We start from the raw sequence: 20,783 nt of genomic DNA on the forward strand, positions 1-20,783 counted from the left end.
ACCTGAGTGCAAGTACTGAGGCTAGAAGAAGTTTGGATTCTGTCCACTGACCGTCGGTCGCTACTCCGTAAAATTGACGTTACTGGACATCTTCCAGCGGGGTTGACCCCTAGAGCTTAGGCGAGATTGATGGTGTACAAAAGTCTCCGAGGCCCGGTCGCTCAAATTTGCTGCTAATGAGCCCCTAACCCAGGATGACCCCTCCGCATTTTTGGGGGTCGGATCGAATCTCAGATCTGACTTGACCCTTGCCTGTCATCGAGAATAAACCCTGCAGTTGCCAATTGAATCTAGAAGTATTCGTTCGCTCTCCTCGGCATGCTGTTGGTCACGGTTAGTCGCGAACAACCTGACTGCTTACCTTATTATTAGTATCATATAATCGTCCAATATATCTGGAACCCGGGATGGCACCTCGCTAAGCATCTAGTTCGTAGACTAATGACGAACACCTAGAAGTGCGGCCGATGCCCCGGAAAACAAACCAAAGAAACCAAAATCCATATCGTCATCAAACCTCTAGAAAATTGCACATAATAGACAGGAACCTGGTGGGTGGCGTATCTTATTTAGCCCCCGTCCTACCTCAGATCGTCGTATGCAAAGAGCTGACTTGAAGAGGCCGCTGTGCCAGATGCACATCTATTTCCAGATGGCCTGCCAGGGTAATTACTTTTCGAAGGTGTAGAGTGAAGGCGCCGTTCGCCGTCCTCGTACCCTGGTCGTCGCCCCTTCTTGACCTTGTGTACGTCTGAAGTGAGCTTTTATTGATGGGATGCACATACCTTATTTATTGTTGTCGCCCAGTTCCTTCCGCTTCCCTCCGCATTCAGGGGACCCGGAAAGAATGGACCTGCATCTGAAGTAAACAACATCTACTTGCTGACCTTCATGATTTTTCTTCTTCTTCATTCTCGATCTTCAAGCAAGCGGGTTCAGATGCGGGTTGGCCCCACGTCCGTCATTGATTTCGAATCCTTGACACGAACGATCCTTACATACATACTTGACGCAACCTGGAAGCATACCTAGGCTATCGTTGCCCGCTCACACATACACAGGTACGCCGAGATTGCACGTACTTGGAAGGATTTCCACATTGCTTTAGTCGTTGTTACGAGCGTTGCACTACTAGGTACAAGGAAAGACTCTTCTTGAGAAAAACTCCCCAACGACACGGCGGCGAACAAAGACTAGGTCAACCAAGGTGTGCATATGTCGCTAGAGAGCTGACCGACTGATGCGCTCCAGTAGCCACGGGGGAAATCAAAGAATCGCTGCTAGGTGATCAGATACAATCCATCAGCAAACGCTCGGGAATAGAGTCAATCGATCCATGCCAATCTGTCAGTTTGGAATCGCCCTTCTTCTTTTCCCGTCTACTTCCTCCTCTCTTGTTGACTTGCCTTGCTTACGCCGCCCTGCTATCATTCGGCGTTCCTACATGCGCCACCGTTTCTTCATTTTTCTTCGATTCTAGCTCTGCCCTTTGGGCGATAGCCCTCATCACTTGCATGCCAAGTGCGAACAAGAGGCGTCGAGGCGAGTGTTTCTTAGCCAACCCCTAGTGGGGAGAGGGCATCGAGTTTGGACGGGCAAACAAGATTGCATTACGTCGTTACACCCCCCTTACAACTCTGCTCAATTACCAGTCTCTTCCATTTCACAGCCTGGGGTTTCACCGTGGCGGCTTCATCCGCGGTTGACTTTACTCATCCCATAACCGTGAACCTCGATCCATGCTTGGGATTGTGGTAGACACGCACGGACAGACAGACAGAATGTCCTTCTCGAGATGAGATGAGGAAGCAAGCAGCAAGCATACAGAATCTGGACAAGCTCCAAAGAAGATGCAGTGTACACACACCCCCATGCATACTTACATACGCACGCACGCACGTACGCACTACGTTACTCCTTGTTTCCTCCAAATAGGTACTCGGGCGTATTTAGGGTACAACCGGCCTGCACGGGTACCCAAATCCATCGTCCCATCATCCCATCATGTCGACCCTAGTCTTGCCCCACGCTACAAGGGTGCTTGGTAGTGGGCTGCAAGCTGCATCGCAGATCCTCCAATAGCTACCCAGCTAGTCTCTTCTCGCCCTGGCCAATGACAGGCGCAAATTCTATCCTTATTCACAAGATGCACACCCACCAAGCTGCAAGATCACAGTCCAAAGCCAACCCAGTGCTTTTACGCAGTCACCTGCTGATTCCGCTTTGCGAACTCACACTCAAACCTATCTTCCGATATGCGCCTGCTGATTTCCAATACTGGGACACCACCCGTCATACCCTGGCACTTTGATGGCATGACAGACTGACTTAATCTGGATTAGGTAATAAACACATTCGCTCTGTCCACCAGCCTCCAACGTGAGAACGCCCAGTCCCCCCGCCAGGGAAGTACCGGTAGTAGCGGCACTAATTTGCAGCACGCGATATAGCGTCGTTTGGCCTTCTCTCAGTACATACTCTCTCTCAACCGCTCGGTACGTCCAGCCCTTTGCTATAGTCACCCCTAGGGGCGCCCTGGTCAAGGCTCCGCTCGGCGGCACTTACACAAGAACATTCTTAGCAACACCCCCCGGTACACATCTCATTCCCAAAAGGCGTAAGTCCCATCTATCATTGATCCTGGTCTTGTTACATGGCCTTGGCATTCCCGGCCGTTCGAAGCATCTTGTATCTTGTGTACACCCTCCCCCATCAGACAGACCACATCGTCCCAAGCCCTACATATCCACCTATGAGAGTCTTTGGATGAACCTCCCGTGACTGGTTTACTTGCTCCAAGCACGCATTCCGCCAAATGTTGAGAACTTCATAATACCCAGCCATTATCCCCATTACGCCAAACCCCCTGTATTTGATATACAAGTCCTCCAAGACACCGGAAATCGCGTTTCAACGGCTGCCGGCTCACAGTGCATTATCCCTGTCTGCGTCTGCCTATCCCCACCATAGACGCCACCTGGAGCGATCTCTCTCACTACCGCAATATTGGAATCACGCTGTTCCCGAGCCTCGACTTCACATACGCATAGTTCCCCAGCCAAAAGAAGGGGTGTCTGGTTCTAGGAGACAGCCAGCAAGTAACAAGCAGCCGCATATTACCTGTGACCTACTACTAGGGCTCCTTAGCAGAGGAGAAGCGCACCCACGCCAGCTGCCAAAAAGGAAAGACACTGTACACGACGGTATCTGGTTTGCAGGCAAATGAAAAGGTACATGGCAAAAGTAGATGTCTGTGTAATGCATGGGTGAAGTCTCTCTCGACCTACCACAGGATTATTCCCATTTGGAAGACAGGACTATCTATTACTTCAGTCGGATCAACACCACATTGAAGACTATGTTTCTGTCCCCCTTTTGTCTCTTCTTTTTTCCTCTACCCCTCTCACTCTTCGATATTCCATTTTCCTCCAAGTTGTTCCAAGTTGATAGAGGAAACGTCTCAGTTCTCCTTGGCATCTTGAGTCGCAAGCGTTTGCTGACACTTTCCCGATCTCTGCAGAGTCTGATTCCCGTTTACCAACTTGCCAAAACTGTCAGTGCTCTCTTTCTCCTTCTCCTTGGTGAGGCCTGGTTAGATAGTGGTCCCGTAATTTACGACACGAACCACGCACGCCACGCGAACCATTCGGCTGCCCGCGTTTGCTGATTGCAGCTCCTTCTTTGCTGACCCTAACCATGCGAACAGGTTCGGGCTGCCTGCATCACCAACGAACACCCAGTATCCACAACCAGTCGCAAGCCAATTGACCAAGTTTTGGCTTATGATTCTTGTAGCGGGCACCAGGAGACAGTCCCCTTTGTTGGTCTACAGTCACCAGGTGAGTTGTCACATCTTGCGTTACAGTACCGCTTCGAGCAGGGCATAGATTACAATGTTTCTATGACCCAGCAGATTCTGACACAGCTGCTTCAAAGAAAAAGCACGGTCCAGACTGACAGGGTCTTGTATAGGCGTATTCGTGAGAGGTCTGATGAGCGGGGAATAAGAGTTTTGAAGACTTCAGCTTTCCGAGACTCGACTCAGGCTTAACTGCAAACACTTTGTCCAGCCAATTACTGCTGCCACGGGCTGTAGAAACCCATGCGACTCTGGGCTGTGAGATCTCTATCAAAGAAACGCCAAAGTTGAAGCCATTCCTATTAATCGCCTGGCTGAGAACGTATAGTATTGTGGGAGTTGCCTGGATCTTTCCGCCAAGTTGTTGAAAAAAACCACGATCAGCTCAACAGTCTCTCTATCCCATATCCCCACCAGCCCTTGGGAAAGACGCCATCTATCCAGATTGGGGTCTCATTGTTTCACTTCCAGCCCTCCCGCAGAAGCAATTTTGAGATTACCGACTTACTCGGCCAGAAAATCACACGGCAATTCGAGACAGCCGAACACTAATAAAGTTTGGTACGAAATCTCCCAGGTGCCCTGAGAGACGTCCTTCAAGACCTCGCTCCCTCAGGAATCTTTGCCATTTCCTCTGCAACATTGTTCCCGAAACAGGTCTCTCTTCATCTCTTCTCATCCCATCCTCCCTTGGATCAGACCCCTTCTACACTCACTTTGACATATCGTCCATCAGCGAAAAAAAGTCAGCTTGAATGTCTGCTGTCAAGTTTGCCTACCAGCCCTATAAGCTTTTCGAGGTGAGTCAACGAAATCCGGAATGTGTTGCACACACAATGTCCTTGGCCGAGAACAAGTTGTGCTATCGGGAAAACAACAAGAGATCTGACGAGAACAACAGCCTCAGTTCCATCCAGAGAGGCCAATAATAGTCGATTCTGACGTCGAGTCTCCCGAGACGGTGACTCTGAGGTACGAGGAGGAGGCGGCTAGAGCCAACGGAGGAGGCCTTCGTGGGGACTCCCCGCCTGGTCTCCTGTCCATGTCTACCGCATATTCCAAACCGCAACCGCCCCAGATGCATGGTATGTTTGTACCCTCCCTATCCTCCTGGAAAACGCTTCCCCGGTTCCCTGATTGCGATGTTGTGGCTCGAAATGGCATGAAAACTAAGTGCACGATGTCGGGATACTAGAATTCGAATCGACAAGGTCATACCAGAACCCGCAGTATCAATACCCGGTGCAACCATTCTCGGCTCACCAGTCACAAAATGCGGCGGCGGCCCAACTCAACCAGATGGCCTTCGCGGCCAACGGGTCAAGTCAGTATATGCCAGCTGCACCTGTGGTTCCCAGTCTTTTGTCCTATGAGCCGAACTCGGGTGTTCCAGGGGCAGGTGTAACCATCCGAATCTCGGCCCCCTTCGATTTGCTAGCCATCGCCAACCGATTCTATCTGGAGTTTGGTGATTGCAAGTGCTCAGCTCACGCTGCTAAAGACATGCATGATACCAGCGGCTATAGCTTCGTGGTCAGCGCAACTGCACCGCAGTTTGAAGACACGAGATGCAATCAGGCGAGCGTGCCTTTGGTTATGTCGATTGAAGGACCAGAAGGAAATCTATTGGGAAATCTCCTGATAGAGGTTGGCACGTTTACTTATCACGAAATTGATATTGGGTCTGCTGAGAGCCCACAGGGGGACGTCACGCGGAGAGTAGCAACACAGTCACCAGACCAACGCGAGAACACCCCAAAACAACAAACCACGGAGCACATTACTGACAATGCTACAAATACGTATGGATATCCTCCTGCCGACCAGCAAGCTGCGGCGCCGTCGTACGATCCGACTTATGCAAGCAACAATACCAATAACAACAATATGATTGGCACTTACCACCGCACGTCTTACGCGGACGGATTTCGACACATACCGCCGCCCATCAAAGCGTCTACATCATGGTCGTACGGCTCATCGCTTTCTTCGGTGCGAAGTCCTGGAATCTTGCATCCCATCCCTCATACAACGATCACCCGCCCGAGCCTTTCATCACTACCGGCCCCAACATCCAACGCCCCGCAGCTCGTCCGCACCAGCACACTGCAAACCTCGGGGTCTCCAGGTTCCAGCCAGTTCAATCCATATGCTTTGTACTCTACCAAGGCCGTTTTGAAGATTGCAGGAGATCTTGATTCAATGGCAACTGGTTGGAACAAGGAAGAGTGGGAGAACCGAAGGAGGATCGTCATGTTCAAGAAGTCCCAGGCAGGGTCAACATTGACGGCCACCTTCAAGCCCGTGGGGGTAAATGAGCGCCCGACAAACAGCATTTGCATCAGCTGCATCTACTACGCGGAGAAGAACGAGTGCTTTGTCACCAGTGTTGATACTATCTACTTGCTGGAGCAGCTTGTTGCTGCACCCGCCAGGTTCACGGTGGAGGAGAAGAACAGGATCCGCCGCAACTTGGAAGGTTTCCGCCCACAGACGGTCAGCAAGGCCAAGGCAGAGAGCGAAGAGTTCTTTAAGATCATCATGGCATTCCCGAACCCCAGCCCCGCAATATCGAGAAGGACGTGAAGGTGTTTCCTGGAAGATTCTGGCACAGGCTCTCAAGAAGATCATCTCCAAATATGTGAGTCATTGCAACCGGCGGGTAACACAGCTTTCTCTCCAATTTGCTAACTTTCATGCAGTCGGCATCGCCATCCTCAACATTGCCCCCAGGACCGGGATCGGCTCTCCTTACCCCTGTCAGCAGCACGAGTCCTGGGCTCTACCCGCCGCCGCACACACCAAGAGGGCCGGATGCAGGAGGCTACCCCCGTTCAGGTCATCATATCTACAACTCCACGTTGGAAGAGTATGAGCAATCTCGAGCACAAGGTGCATTGGGAGCCGCGACAAGCTGGGCCCCATATCCGACGCGAGCGCCCGAGTCCCCGCCACTGAAGTCCTTGTCCCAGTCAGCGGCGGCAGGCGGCATGCGCATGCCAAGCTTGTCCTCATACGGCAGTGCAGACACAAGGCATTCTGTAACAACAGCGTCAAGCTACGACATGGCGCCGCAGCCGCAGACGAGATGGGATCCGGCAGTTACAAATGGTTACTTGGACACGGCCTCTTATGGCAACCATCACCATCAGGGTCAGCTATATGGGACAGCAGGGTACGCAGACGGTGGCCAGCGGGCTTGATGGAAGGCCATGCACACAGGGTCTACCATACGCATTCTGAAACCTGCTGAAGAAGTGCAAGGACGTGGCAATGACAGGTTTAGAGGGGAGAGGGGGGTCATGCTTTCCCGACAAGGTGACTGGCTGCCTGGAAGAAAGCGGAAGATGTGTGTGTGTGTCAATATCGCGGGTGACTGATCAGTTGCCGGTGGGTCGAGCGCAACGGCGCGTCCAGCCCGTCGCCACACCCACCTTGCCCACTATACAGCACACTTCTATGGGGAAGGGAAGGGGTCAAGGTTCAGGCCATACCGCATCCGGGACGTAGGTGTGCCTGGGTCTTGTGGCGTTGCTTTGCGATACGGTCACCTTTTTCGCGCATTTACCCTCTCCTTTGGACGTCTTTGGAGGTCCTCGTTCTCCCTCTTGCCCTACCACGAGTCTATGGAGGGGGGTATCTTTCCTAGATTGAGGTCAGGTGTCGCAGGGTTGGGCCAATCAGATTTCTCCACCTTACTCCATCTTGCTCTATCAGATGGGGCTCTTTCTTACCTCCAGACCACCGACTTCGTCTTTCCCCCCACCCCCCACCTATCAGCAAATCACCACCATCTTGGACCTTGGAGGCGGGCGCCCGGCATGTTTCTTGTTTCCTCGAACCCTTCTTCTCTTGTCTCTCGTTGCTTCATACACCTTTGTTGCCTCCTTCTTCGTGGTCATCGTCATGATCATCATTACCCACCTTCCTCATAGACCGACGCACAGCCAGGCAACCTGTTCTACTACGACGCATGTGGGATTGGTTGTCAGTCGACTTGACCCTTTTTTCTCATTCTTTTCCATTTCCCTTTTGGTCAACTTACAGGGCTGGGTGGAATCCCTGACAACGATCTGCCATGCACCCCCAATGATTGGCTGTCAGCGCTCTTCTCTGCATGCTTGCAGCTCGTTTCAACAACTTGGCATATGCACAATCTGGTCGTCAACATCGGAAGCGCGCCGCAGCCTGCATACATATGTGCTGCAGCAAGGGTTGGCTACCAATCCTATGGTCAACTCTGGGACCAGCTGTCTCTCGGATCTGGTACTTCCTTTGTGCCGTATGTGCTGGCGGCGACTGCGTCTGGTTTCAAATAATAGTTCCCGGTGCTAAGGAACAGATCCACAACCAAATTTGAAACGAAACTCGGCTCACGGCGACAATTGGGTGAAGCTTCAGTTGGTCGCGACCGCACTAACACGAACGAACGTATGGAATGGCCTGCGCTCACCGAAATGAAGTGCAATCATGAGGTCGTTATCCCAAAGATAACAGACGGAATCAGGTGTTCGTATTCGCGGAACTTCATGCACACAAGCTGTCAACCCTTACGCCCACGCACACCCACCCACACGAGCGGTCGCATACATACACCCACCATTCCCCCCAACCCTGCGAGATAGCGAAGGAGTCATACTTCTGATTCCGTCGTCGTCTTTCAGTTGCCACCTGCTCACACGGGGGAATGGTGTCATCTGCTCATACCGCCATACAGGCTACAAGGAAGGGGGGTGGCATGCATCCCACGGGACATTTTCCTCCTACACACGTCTCCATCCCTTGCATCATTCTGCATGTATCTCTTTTGTGTCCTTGTTTTGGTCATGGTAAACTCGGGATAGACTTGGGTCACGGCAATGGGATTACCGCCTTGTCGGACGGTCGGCGGGGGTGACACATTTGGGGACTGCTCTCCATCGTTTGTTTACATCGTTTGTTTATTTCTACTCTTATTCCAACCTTACTCTTCTTTCTACCATCTCTCCTGGTCATTGAAGCCCCTCTCTCCTGTTTTTTGTCGGGGCAACACTTGTCGGGAATCTAATGTACTGTATTTGGAGGACAATCTACCGCGTGTTTGGGATTTCCTTACTTTGGGACGCTCTGTCGGCTGGGGTATCTGCATGAGACGGGGAACGTGAGACACAACTTGGGTGCACACAGTGGAAACGCGTTAGACGCGGTCGTAGCTAGCATTATACCCTCTACCCTACCCAGCTGCTTTACTACAACGTCTTGGGACTCGAGAAAAAAAAGTTTATTTTGGTTGCATCATCGGCTTAGAATACTAGAAGGGGGATGACAGAAGGATGTTACCATGCACTCTAGGTGGAGTTGGCAGGTGTCAGTTATCGATTCTGGTTGGGCGTTCTCTACTCCGTTATAGACAACGGTTATGTACTATGGACTATGTAACTTTCAACTTAATTATAATCCAATCAATCAACACTAGCAAGTCACTGAGCTTTCAATCCTCTCGATACAGCGTCCTCGTGTCTACCTTCCCTATATGGGCATTCGTCTACCTCGAATGAAGGTCATGAACATTGGTGAAGATCCTCATATACTCCATGATAGGTGGACAGACTTTGGTCCCCTTTTATGGCCTCTCTCTCGATAGAACAGACGGAAACAAGCCTGTTCGTTCGGATTGAAGGAGAAAGGAGGAACGGCGGAGGCTATATAGTTGCGACTGATATAGCCCCCTTGTGTCATCAGGTCTCAGCCTGGACCGCCCGTTACTGCGGCACTTGGACCATATGAACCGAATTAACCTTTGCGACACCACCGAGTTATCGAGGGCCCGAAAGCAACGCAAAGCAACGCGCCACGGTCGATTCATATACACAGACGGACCGACGGACCTGCCCGACGCATTAATTATTGATTCCTCTGTTACACACATCATATTCTCAGTGGCACATGTATGGGCTTGCTGAATTGGTAGGTGCCTTCGATCTGACAATGCATTGATCATCCAGTACCTATCAATCTTTGTGTCTTGTTTGCTGAGAGAATTTTGTTGAGTTTTGACAGCACCTGTTGGGGAGGAAGGGATTCAGTACCAAATCCGAAACCCGTCTCTATGAGACTGATGACTTGAACCTTCTGGCGTCGCGTTGTCACCTGAGTCAGAGCTACAAGGCAGCAGACGAGGGATACCAGCTGCACAGCAGCTGATGCTGCCCGCGACTGCCTCGCTGTCCATCACGGGACGACGCGTCTGGCCTGCGTGGTCTATGAGCTTGCGCGGCTGGGAAACCACTCGCCAACCTTTCCTCCTTTGTTACGCAAGAGCCGATGCTATATGCAGAAACCGTCTCCACAGTACAGCTCATCTTGGACTGCATTGTCCCGTTATAGATCTCGATACGACCTCGAAGCTGCAGGGTCGGTCGATCAACGTGTCCAAAAAAGGGGGGGTCAGGGCAGTTCTAGACCGGGTAAGTAATAGACACGGGACGGCGCGAGGGGGGATGGGGCCAGCAGACGACGTCGCACTGACCCGAGAGTTTCCCAGGTTCTCCAGGTGACGAGGGCAAAGGAAGCAAAAGTTCGACTTATTCCTGCTTCTGGAGTGAATCAGCTGAGGCTGATTGACACTCTGTCACTCACTTTACGTAGGGGTACGTAAAGCTAAAAAGCATGGGGGGCGAGAATGAACCGTGCTGGCTGTTTGGTGTGGTTGATTCAGATGACCGCCGTGTCTTTCTGAATCCCTTCGTCCAGCCCCTGTACCTGCCAGCCGTGCCTGTTCCTGACCTCCTCACCTCAACCCCCACCCCCCTGCCACTGGTCATCCGTGAGCCAGAAACCGGGTTGACCCTCCGGGGGGAGGAGGCAAAGCTGTCAAGGCCGCTGTTGTCTAACTTTGGCATGCACTGTCGATCACTGAATCTGTGTATTACCCTGACGCAACCGAGATTGCTTTCATGCAGATGTCTGTGTTGCCCTGATCCGTACGCCCCTACTTACCGCCGCCCCCTCTGATCATATCATACTCGCAGGACACATGGACCTTGGACGGAATGGGCGGGTTTGCAGCCGCCACACATGGATCGTGATCCCCTTTCCTTACCCTAATCCGCGACCTGCAACATATTCTCACTTTTACCTTTTCTCGAATGAGGTTGGTATGTCTCGTCCCCCTCCCCCCCTTCTCTTCTTCACGTAAGTAGGTACTTGACACAGTGAATGGGCACACCCCTTGGACCCAGAGTAAAGAAAGTACCTGGCATCTTTCCCAAAGCAGCAACAAATACGACGACGGGTTCATCCGAATACCTCCTCAACGATTCTTCGAGACATCATCTATCCGCGTCAATCAGCGGGGGGTTGAAAGACAGCAACGTGAAGATCAGCTGACAGATTCTTCAGCAGTGGTTCCTTGCCACGAGGCCTCGCCCCCCCCCCCTTTCCAACCCCCTTTGAGGATTCATGCAGACAAACCTGGTGACTAAAAGCAAACTCTTTCCTTTTAGTCATGCTCCCTCGAATCATGCACCATGGTTATTATTCCCTCATTTCGCCAGCCGCCCACTGACAGCCTTTCGTGGCGTTATCATTACTCATGTCGAGACTTACCCGCGGTACACGACCGATCACCTACCCGCCCTACTACATTGATCCATCTCTCCCTTCACCCGCCCTTCTCCGTCCAGCATAATACACATATAATTACTCCTGCTGCATGTCTTATTGGAGGAGGCTTGCCGAACAGCGCATCAAAGGCAAATCAGAGAGCAGAATTGCACACGCCCCCGACCTCGGCAACTGTGAGACGACAGGAAGAACTCTCTTCCTTCCTTCCTTCCGGCCTTTCCTCACCACCTCGGATCCTCTTCCGCGATTTCCCGTGAAGGATTTGCCATCAAAAGACCCTGTTGGTATGGCGTGTGCTTAACAACATGAGATGAAAGACAATGCATGTATGTGGCTGTAGAGAGGGAAACACTAATAACCAGCAGAATATCTCCTCGATGTACCTCGCCTGGCGATCAGTAAATCGGTACATTCGTCTACTTGTCGGATGAAAGGAAAAGGAAGGAAGGCATTATCATTCCCCTGGGAAACAACACATCGTTACCAGGTTACACGGAATAGTTGCACAAAGCTAGGAGGCCATGAGTGCGCCATTTTGAAGAATGAGACTTCATTACTACGGACACATAACTTGGTGGCGGTCGATGAAAGGAATAGCAGATAGCATAAACTCACGGTTATACTGTATACCGAATACCCAGGTGGACTGAGTACTAATGGCCCCAGCGTAGTGACAAGTTACTATTGAGGTAAAAGTCTTGTCCTACGATAAATACTACTGATAACTCTCTACTTTGTCTATGAAGTAAGTCAGTGGGATCAGGACTCGTTTGCCTGTGAATGGCGTCACCCCCATCTGCTCAGAGTTGATAACCGATTAGCAAGATGGATCACGAAGGAGTCAAGTACTTAGCCATCGTCTCAATTCACTAGATATCGAGGCAACCCATTCCTGTACTGTAGACTGATGCCAAGTATCATGGCCGTTTACCAGAGCCCCTTTATCCTCAAGTAGCTGCAGCTTAATCAGATGCATTGAGCCAACCTAGTTCATTATCTCTGCTGCAACAAGAAATATGTCTTTCATAGCGTTGCTATCTTCTTGTATACCTTATACCAGTCCTTCAAGAGAGAGTAATCACCACACATTGCTATCATACATATAACTCCACTGACCCCTTTTTGCCGACACAGTAAAACGCGACCCAGGTATCAAAAATGAGGGAAGTCGTATTCGTACAGAGCCATCCTCACAGACTCGACCCAATAAAAGAGGAAATAACGTGCAAGCGTCCCATCCCATCATTAGTAGCAATACTACGTATGTCCTAAGAAGACGCATTGAAACCGTAGTTGAATAAACCAAAGTCCGGATCGCCAGGTGAGGGGAATCCAACATCGATACTGGTGAAGTCAAACAACGCGTTCTGCGGATAGACAAAGTCAAGGTCAGATAAACGTTGCCTCTCTGCTTGGGGTTATGAATATGATAAAGAAGTCTGAAACTCACCGACATGTCCAAATCCCAATCGATCTCCATCCCCTCCACATTGAAATCGCCAGGCAGGTTACGCCCCCCCCCCCCCAGCTGATCCTGCGCGCCACCACCACCACTCTGCCCGCCGCCACCCTCGCCCGGCATGAACCCCGCCATCTCCCGGAGCACGCCGAGCGCCTCCCGAGCCGCAGCCGTGGCCGCCTCGATGCAAGGGCCGTAGAGGTCCCGGACGTCGGCGCCCGCGACCAGGCCCTCGACGTACGTGGTCATGGCGCGGCCCAGGACGTAGCCCTTGGGGTTGGTCTCGCCGGCGCGGATGCGCCGCATGGCCCAGACGGCGGTGTCGCGGACCGCAGCCAGCAGGTCCGGGCGGGGCGGGGCGGGGCCGAAGAGCCCGTCGTTCTCTTCGAGGGCCTGGTGCTGCAGCTCGACGGGGATCAGCATGCTGGCCTTGGAGGTGGCGTTGCGGAAGAAGCCGCTTGAGTTGGTGGCCAGGCGGTAGAGGTCGTAGTGGTGATGGTGGTGATGATGGTGCGGCGTGGTGGATGATGATGATAATGATGGGTTCCCGTTCGTGTTCCCCTGGACACCAAGGCCGGGCGGCGATGGTCGCTGTGGTCCGCCGCTGCTGTTGCCCACCGAGTAGCCGTAAGATGATGACTCAGACACGGCAGAGAACAGCTTCAACGACATCTCGACCACGATCTTCCTCGAGAAGGCATAGGCCGGTTCCCAAAACGCTCGGCGTAGGTAGGGGAGGTGATGGGCTTGGAAGTAATGATGAAAGATGAAGTTGACGATCTCCTTCTGGAACAGTGAAGGCTGTCGACCCCCACCACCATCAAATCTTCTCAGCGACAATGAGGTTGCTTTGTAGGCGGTCTGGAGTTGAGCGTTCAGCTTGAGCGTGTCCTCGTACTTGCCCATCGAATTGATGTCGTTGAGATGTCTAACGATGGCCAGCCGTAGCGGGAAGCTCTTACGCAGCGCCAGTGCAACGGTGGTGTCGGTGAACCTGTCGGCATTCACGGGAGCAGAAGATGGCGGCTCGTTCCGGCTACCGCCACCACCCACGATGTCGCAGTCATCGCAGTCGCCCGGTGGGCCCGTGTCGAACTCGTCCAGCGAGATCATGGGCGGCCCGCCGGAGTTCAAGCTCGACTGCAACGCCAGCTCGAGGGTCGTGTTCCACAGCCGGCGCCGGACCTCGGCGTCGGCGCGGCTCATATTGGGCAGCCGTTTCGGGTCGCGATGGAGGCCCATGGCGATGGCGGAGCGGACCACCGAGCCCATGGAGATCCAGGTCAGGTCGCCGCTGACACCGGCCACCTCGCGGGCGAAGTGCAGGAGCAGCATGATCTGCAGGCCCGCGATGGTCAGCTTGGACTTCGTGGGCGGTGTGAGCAGCCAGCACTGCGCTTCGTAGACCCAGGCGATGGCGGCCTTGCGCATGGAGTGGGCGTCGTCGTACACGCCCGCGCCGGCGGCCATGACCAGCTGCAGTTGGATCACGAAGGCCTGGCTCGCGGAGTCGGGGGACGTCCAGTATTTGTCGTATTCTGCCTTGAAGGAGGGGACGTGTAGGATGCGATAGACGGTTTCGAAGGTTCGCAGGTACCCATCGATCAGCTGGTCCGCCACCTCGCGGGGTGGGATCTTGAGACCGAACTTGAAAGTCAGTTCGGGCATCCGTTGCGCTTTAATGTTCCTGGCCAACAGCTTGTTTTGGTGCAGCAACATGATAATTTCGGACTTGGCCTCCGCCGGTTGGTTGTCGAATATGTCCATGACGGGTTTCAGCTAGATGTGTGTGTGCATGGTTAGTCTCATGACGGATCAAGTTGGATCCTGAGCGGATATGTTGGCAGATCGTTGCTCACGAAGGTGACAATGTTCATCCAGTGACTCTGCCCAAAGTACCTCGTCTTGGACATGACGCTCTTGTTCATGGAGTGAATATCATGGCTCAGGTACGTTGGGTATGTAGTTACTGATGCCTCGGCAGCATCTGGTATCCTGGGCGCATTGAATTGGGCATTGGCCTGAGGACTGATGCGCGCAGCCTCCAATTGTCGCTCCAGGTCCTTTACCCGTTGCAGAAGAGAGTCGACGTCGTGTGCAGCAGCTCTCGGTCCTGCGCAATTGGACATAGACCCTCCATTATTCTCCCCCGCCGCTTCCAAGCTGTGGCTCGACGTCGTGTGGTGCTGCTCATCAAAGCTAGCGTTGGTGTCGACTATTGAAGGCGCCTGGGAGCTAGCAGCAGAAGAGATTGGAAACCGAGACGACTCGCCGCCCACTTCTCCTCCTCCCAGCGGAGCCTGACCCGCCGGTGGCCCAGCTGCTGCGACGGCCAAGTTTCTCGAATTGAGTTTGGTCGGGACCGGCTCGTATACGCATGTTTTGTGCTTGGATCGGACGCACGCGCCGCAGGGCATGTTCCGGTCGCATCGGACCTTGGACCGCCTGCAGGCGACGCAGGCCAGCGCTGGCCGACGCCGCCGCTTGTCGGGTTTCTGGTACTCGGAGCCGTCCATCATCTGACGCCCACGACTGTAAGACAAGATGAAGAAAGAGGATTCTTCATTTTTCTAACGAGTTACGCGTTCCGGGCTTGGCCTCGAAGGTAAACCATTGCATTGGCAGGCAGATGCCGAAAAGATCGGCCGAACTTCAACAATTCCCCGACTTTTGTCGGTGAATTCCAGCGCTTATATCCGAGTGGCACAACCCCCAAAAAGACGCCTGGCAGCCCCCAATACTAGCCCTGTAGCGCCAACACACATGGCAAGCAACAGGATCAATTGCGCTGACTAACGTAAGCATCGTGCGTTACGATACGCAATCTATTCAAGGATGCAAGGTCCTGTACTGTAGAACGGGACATGCTTGCCTTGAACCATAAATAGTTTTCAGTTTGCATGCAGTCGATATGACTGCTTGCTCCAGCTCCTTGATCCTCATTCAGGTACCGAAGCCTACAAGGATCAGGGGCTCAGAACAAAGTCGTCACCACGCGCACGGCGCCGTTCCGTCAGCAGCTGGCCTTTGAAAGGTTGATATCCTTTCCATCTAGGTCATTATCATTACTGGTTACATACGCCACCTATTAATAGAAAACTTATCCCTGGCTTCCTTCCGGACCAACGCCTGAACGCCATTAAGTTCCACCGACTAACCGCAGCGCCTTGCCAGACCCATCACTTCTTCAGTTCCCCCTTTTGCGCCTGCCGATTGATCTTGTCGAGATCTCTGCCAGCCCACTCCACATTCCAAAACGTCAACATGGCACGAAACTTGATCCCCGAGTGCAGCCACCCGAATATGGGAGCAAGCGGGAGCAAAACAAGGTCAGCCGGGTAGCGCCGGAACCAAGGGATCAGCTTGGCGACCTTGGTGGCCACGATCCAAACCACCAAGATACCCAGCCCCAGGTTACTGTACCACGACGTGCGCCAATAGAGGTAGATCTGCAAGGGGTCGCGCACCGCCAGGAAGTTGGTCAGAGTCGCGAGCTGCACGGCGTACATGCTCCACGGGTGCCGCCGCCATGCGCGGAGGCTGAGCAGGGACCGCGGGTTGGAGCGGAACGTGGTGCGCGCCCACCGCAGGCACTGGTCGAGGTAACGGGGGTACGTGCCCATGTTGGCGATGCGGACGACGCAGGGCGCAGCCCAGTCGTTCTCGACGGTGCCGGCGTCGGACTGGAACTTAACGCCGATGTCGTGGTCCACGCACCAGCGCAGGATGTAGTTGTCGTCGTCGGCGATGAGGGGGCCGATCACGGGGTTGAATCCGAGCCATCGGGCGAAACGTTCGAGGAAACGGAAAAAGAGGGGCGAGATGTGCTCGTCGACATAGCCGCGGCGGAACTCGCCGTCGGTGAGGATGCTCGTGCGGATCCCGCACGTCCGGCTGCTGATGATGAAAGTGCCGCCGTCGATCGCATTGCTAGCCATGCACTCGAAGTTGTGGCGCTCTAGGTACGTGGCCCCAAGAAATTCCAAACCCGCCGCCACCAGTCGCTCCCTTCCTTCAGCCGCTCCACGCGCTTGCGGGTGCCCACGAGCCCGATCCCGGGATCCTCAAAGGGCGCCAGCGCGGCGGGCAGGAAATCGGGTGGCCAGATGGCGGTGCTGTCGGCGAGGAACACGATGGGGGTCTTGATGCGGTCGATGGCGGTGTTGATCTGGTCCCGCTTGTTCGCAACGAGCTTATAGTGCACCTGGATGTCGATGACGCCGCGGTAGGCTTCGCAGAGGGGAGCCAGCGCGTCCTCGGCCATTTGATGCAGCGCTTTGCCGACGGTGACGACGAGGACGCGGGCCGGCGTGTTGGCGCAGATGGACTCCAGGCAGCACTTGAACGTCGGGTCGTTGGGCTCGACGGTGGGGACGATGACGGCGACGTCCCGGGAGGGCTCGAAGGTGGGTTTCTCTGCGATGGGGGAGGGCTTGTACTGGTAGTATGCCCAACAGTGCACGATAAAGCGCCAGTAAGCCAGCTGACGGTGCTACGGTCACCCCATACAACGGCGACCCCAAAAACTAATAATAATACTATATAATAATAATACGAATAATTTAATTAAAAATTAATATAAATTTTTAAAAATATCGTTTTAGTCTCGAAACGTTTTTATAACACTTTTAATTTTAAATTTAAAGTTAGATTTAATTATAACGGCTTTTAACGCTAATAATAAAAGAGTAATAACTTAAGGTTCTAGTATAACATTATTTTTTTTTAATTATTATAATATCTCGTATACGCGTAAACTTTTAATTAGGGTTAAGTATTACTCTTTTCCTCTTTTTACTTCTTTCTTTTTTAGATTATTTTTTAAAAGTGACTTCTCGTGTTTTAATTAGCCGATCTAGCCGTTTAAAATATTTAAACTTTTTTAGAGCTTTCGGAATAAAACCCGGCGCGTCGCGCTATCGAAAATAATATTATTACTACTAAGCGTATCTATTAACTCTTTAATTTTACGGCTAGTTATAAGTATTAGTAACGCTATAAAAGAGAATTATTTATTAAAAACGTCGGGGGGAGGTTTAAATAGTTCTACCTTTACCTAGTTTTCTATCCTCCAGTTCCGGCTATTAAAAGGCTTATTAATATCGCGAAAAAATATATTAGTTACGGCCTAGCCGCCAGCTATTATATACGGCCAAAAAATAAACCTTTTAACTAAGTACCCTAACCACTTAGCCGTCCTACCACATAAGCAGTCACCTAAACTCAACACCAGACCATATCGCAACCCAAGTTTATTTTGCCAATAACTATTTAAAAAAAAACCGGAAAAATACAATCTTATCGGATTTCTACCTTAATATAACTGGCAATATCAGAATCACTTTCGGAGTTAGAGCTAATAGCCTAGATTATCTTATCTTCCCCTGATTCATCCTGGGGGTCATGCTGCTGGCCTGTCATTCCATCCTTGACTGCCATCACATCCTGCATCGTAACAAAGGCCCGGTTAGGGTCTTTAACTGCCCGACGGGTCTTGGGCTTACGTGCTTTATCTAGCTCAGCCTGTAAACGGTCCCTCTCTTGCTCCAATCCAGCCAACTGAGCGTTCAAAAAGTCAAGCCCCTTTCCGAGCTTACGGAACAGCAGCCTCCTATGGGTTCCATCAAGCTGAACATCCCCATTACGGGCTAGGGCTTCGATCTGACGTATGTGCCGGGAGCTGGTAGGTGTAGGCGCTTCCCGGATAGGTGTCTGCTGGTCGTTAAGTTGTCTGGGGCCTGAAGGGACCACTTCCTGGCCGCGGCCCTGCTCGTATCTGCGTAGCCGGGAGTTCAGGGGCTTAGAGATGTCTCGTGGGTAGATCCCGGTAGCCCGCCACCCGCTAGCTATCACCCTAGGCTTAAAAGCTGACTCCCGGGCCCGGTGCCATGCCCAAATAAAGTCAGCCTTGCCTACGTTCATATTGAACGTTAGTTGACAGCGGAGTATTAGAGTATCCCGGACTTTCCGCTTTAAGACCGAGAAGGGACCTAGATTTAAGGGCTGTAGCATGTGGGAAGTATGTGCCGGTAAATATACTACCGTGGCCGTCTAGGATAAGTAGCCGCCACTGCTCCGGGTCCTCCGGTTTCGTCCGTGGCAGGTAGATATTCCGTAGCCATACCATCGCTAGCTCGTTATTAGTCCATCCTTTAAGTGAACAGGCGAAAAGCCAGTCCTGAAGATCCATATGCAGGTCGTAGAAATCGTCGCCGCGGTCTGGAAACTACTGCTGCTGTACCTAGCACCCTTAAAGATGATTAAAGGGGGAAGAGCAATACCATCTGCACTTATGGACTCTACAGCAGTCGCCCACTCGCGATGGGCGGTATCCTGGATAAAGATCCTAGCCAATTCGGCCGGGCCAATCACATGGTGATTGTTACCTAGGCCCATAGTGCTGCCAATCTCATCCACATTGTGGATGAATCGGGCGGGAATATCCTTGATGAAATCCTGCCCCAAAGTAGAGAAAAGAAGCTGGATATTCTCTTCGGATGTGCAGTGGACGCGTCGGAAGTCCATCGTCGTGGCTAGTATGGTCTTCAGCTTGGGGTGACGGGCGATGAACCTCCTCACCCAGTGGATTCCAAGGGGCAGGGCGGGCTGGTCCGTCTTGAGTAGCCGGGCGACGAATAGCCGGAACACATTGTGCTTGGGGGCAAGGCCTAGCTGCGCCTGTCGGATAGCCCAGGTCTTAAGATATTCCTCCTGGGCGGAAGAGAGGGTCCTGACGGACTCCTTGGACTCGGTCCGGGTCGGTCTGCCCCTAATTCTGTCCCGCAAGGTGGCTCGGGGTACCTTGAATCTCTTAGAGGCTGCACGTTCTGACTCGCCAGCTTGTACGGCCAAAATGGCACGCTGAATGGCGGATTCGGGGGTTGGGATGGGCATGGCTAAAAAGCACGAGAAGTGACGATTCTGGCAGTATCCTCCGATTTTTGATGAGGGGGTTGGATGCTGACTTATATGCGAAAAGGGGGTCAGGGGGCTTCGCTTATCGGTAGTCAATTTGGGTAGCTGCTTATGTGGTAGGACGGCGAAGTGGTTAGGGTGCTTAGTTTATAGTATTAAAGGAAGTCTTTTTTACTTATATTTATATTATTAAGCCCTATATAATATAAGGTTATTTTTTAATAATAAATATCTTTTAATATATTAAAAAGATTAAAATCTAGGGGTTATAATAAGTGCAACGAGTATACCGGAAGGAAGAGAAGCTATATTTTATACTTTAAATACGTTATAATAAAATCCTCGCTTACGTGGCTAGCGTAATTATTCAAGATAATAAGCCGATACTAGTCCTCGTTTTTAAGCTTTATATAAGGGATAAAGACCTTATTTAGCTATACCTAGGGCTAGCTCCTTGTTAGTCCAGCCTTTAAGGGATGCTGTAAAGACTTAATTCTTTATAATATTCGTTAGTAAGTCCTCCTCCTTTAGAAACTATTATTACTAGACCTATTAACCCTTAAATATAATAAGAGGAGGCAAGGCTCGGCTTAAAGCGTTATTATATTCGACTATAAAAGCTTATTCTTAGTTAAAAGAGTTTATAATTAATATTCTTTTTATTTTAATAAGTTTAATAATTATTATATTCGTTTTATAGCCGAGCTAGTTACCGATCTCGTTAATATTAAACCGAAACTTTAAAGGAATCGATTTTAGAATAGGATTATTAAGCCGCTTGAAAAACTCGATAATTTTTTTTACGGAAGTTATATTAAGCTTTAAGAAATTTATCCTTTTAAAAAATAGTACCGATAAATAAATAGCGAGTAATAAATCTTTTAATTTAATATTTACCGAGTATTATATTAATCTCGTTAATTAAAAAAGTTTATTAAGCGAATA

General features: G+C 51.5%; 3 protein-coding genes across 3 annotated transcripts; 1 reads left to right on the forward strand and 2 right to left on the reverse strand.

Moving 5' to 3' along the window:
* Positions 1-4,570: 4,570 nt before the first annotated feature.
* On the forward strand, positions 4,571-7,062 carry PG994_013375 (uncharacterized protein; the record flags this gene model as incomplete). The annotated part of the gene is given in 5 exon segments (XM_066864784.1): positions 4,571-4,659; positions 4,761-4,944; positions 5,055-6,384; positions 6,395-6,500; positions 6,562-7,062. The coding sequence occupies 5 exon segments, from the start codon at positions 4,615-4,617 to the stop codon at positions 7,060-7,062; spliced, it is 2,166 nt and encodes a 721-aa protein (XP_066709745.1). The 5' UTR covers positions 4,571-4,614.
* A 5,670-nt stretch (positions 7,063-12,732) lies between these two features.
* PG994_013376 (uncharacterized protein) lies at positions 12,733-15,439 on the reverse strand (the record flags this gene model as incomplete). The annotated part of the gene is made up of 3 exons (XM_066864785.1): positions 12,733-12,831; positions 12,915-14,702; positions 14,783-15,439. The coding sequence occupies 3 exons, from the start codon at positions 15,437-15,439 to the stop codon at positions 12,733-12,735; spliced, it is 2,544 nt and encodes an 847-aa protein (XP_066709746.1).
* Positions 15,440-16,102: 663 nt separating this feature from the next.
* Positions 16,103-19,817, reverse strand: PG994_013377 (uncharacterized protein; the record flags this gene model as incomplete). The annotated part of the gene is made up of 4 exons (XM_066864786.1): positions 16,103-16,853; positions 16,922-17,361; positions 19,227-19,670; positions 19,725-19,817. The coding sequence occupies 4 exons, from the start codon at positions 19,815-19,817 to the stop codon at positions 16,103-16,105; spliced, it is 1,728 nt and encodes a 575-aa protein (XP_066709747.1).
* Positions 19,818-20,783: the final 966 nt, after the last annotated feature.

This window comes from Apiospora phragmitis (assembly GCF_038363925.1).
Source record: "Apiospora phragmitis strain CBS 135458 chromosome Unknown utg000011l:1.0-3236445.0:1.0-3240683.0, whole genome shotgun sequence".
Classification (NCBI taxonomy): domain Eukaryota; kingdom Fungi; phylum Ascomycota; class Sordariomycetes; order Amphisphaeriales; family Apiosporaceae; genus Apiospora; species Apiospora phragmitis.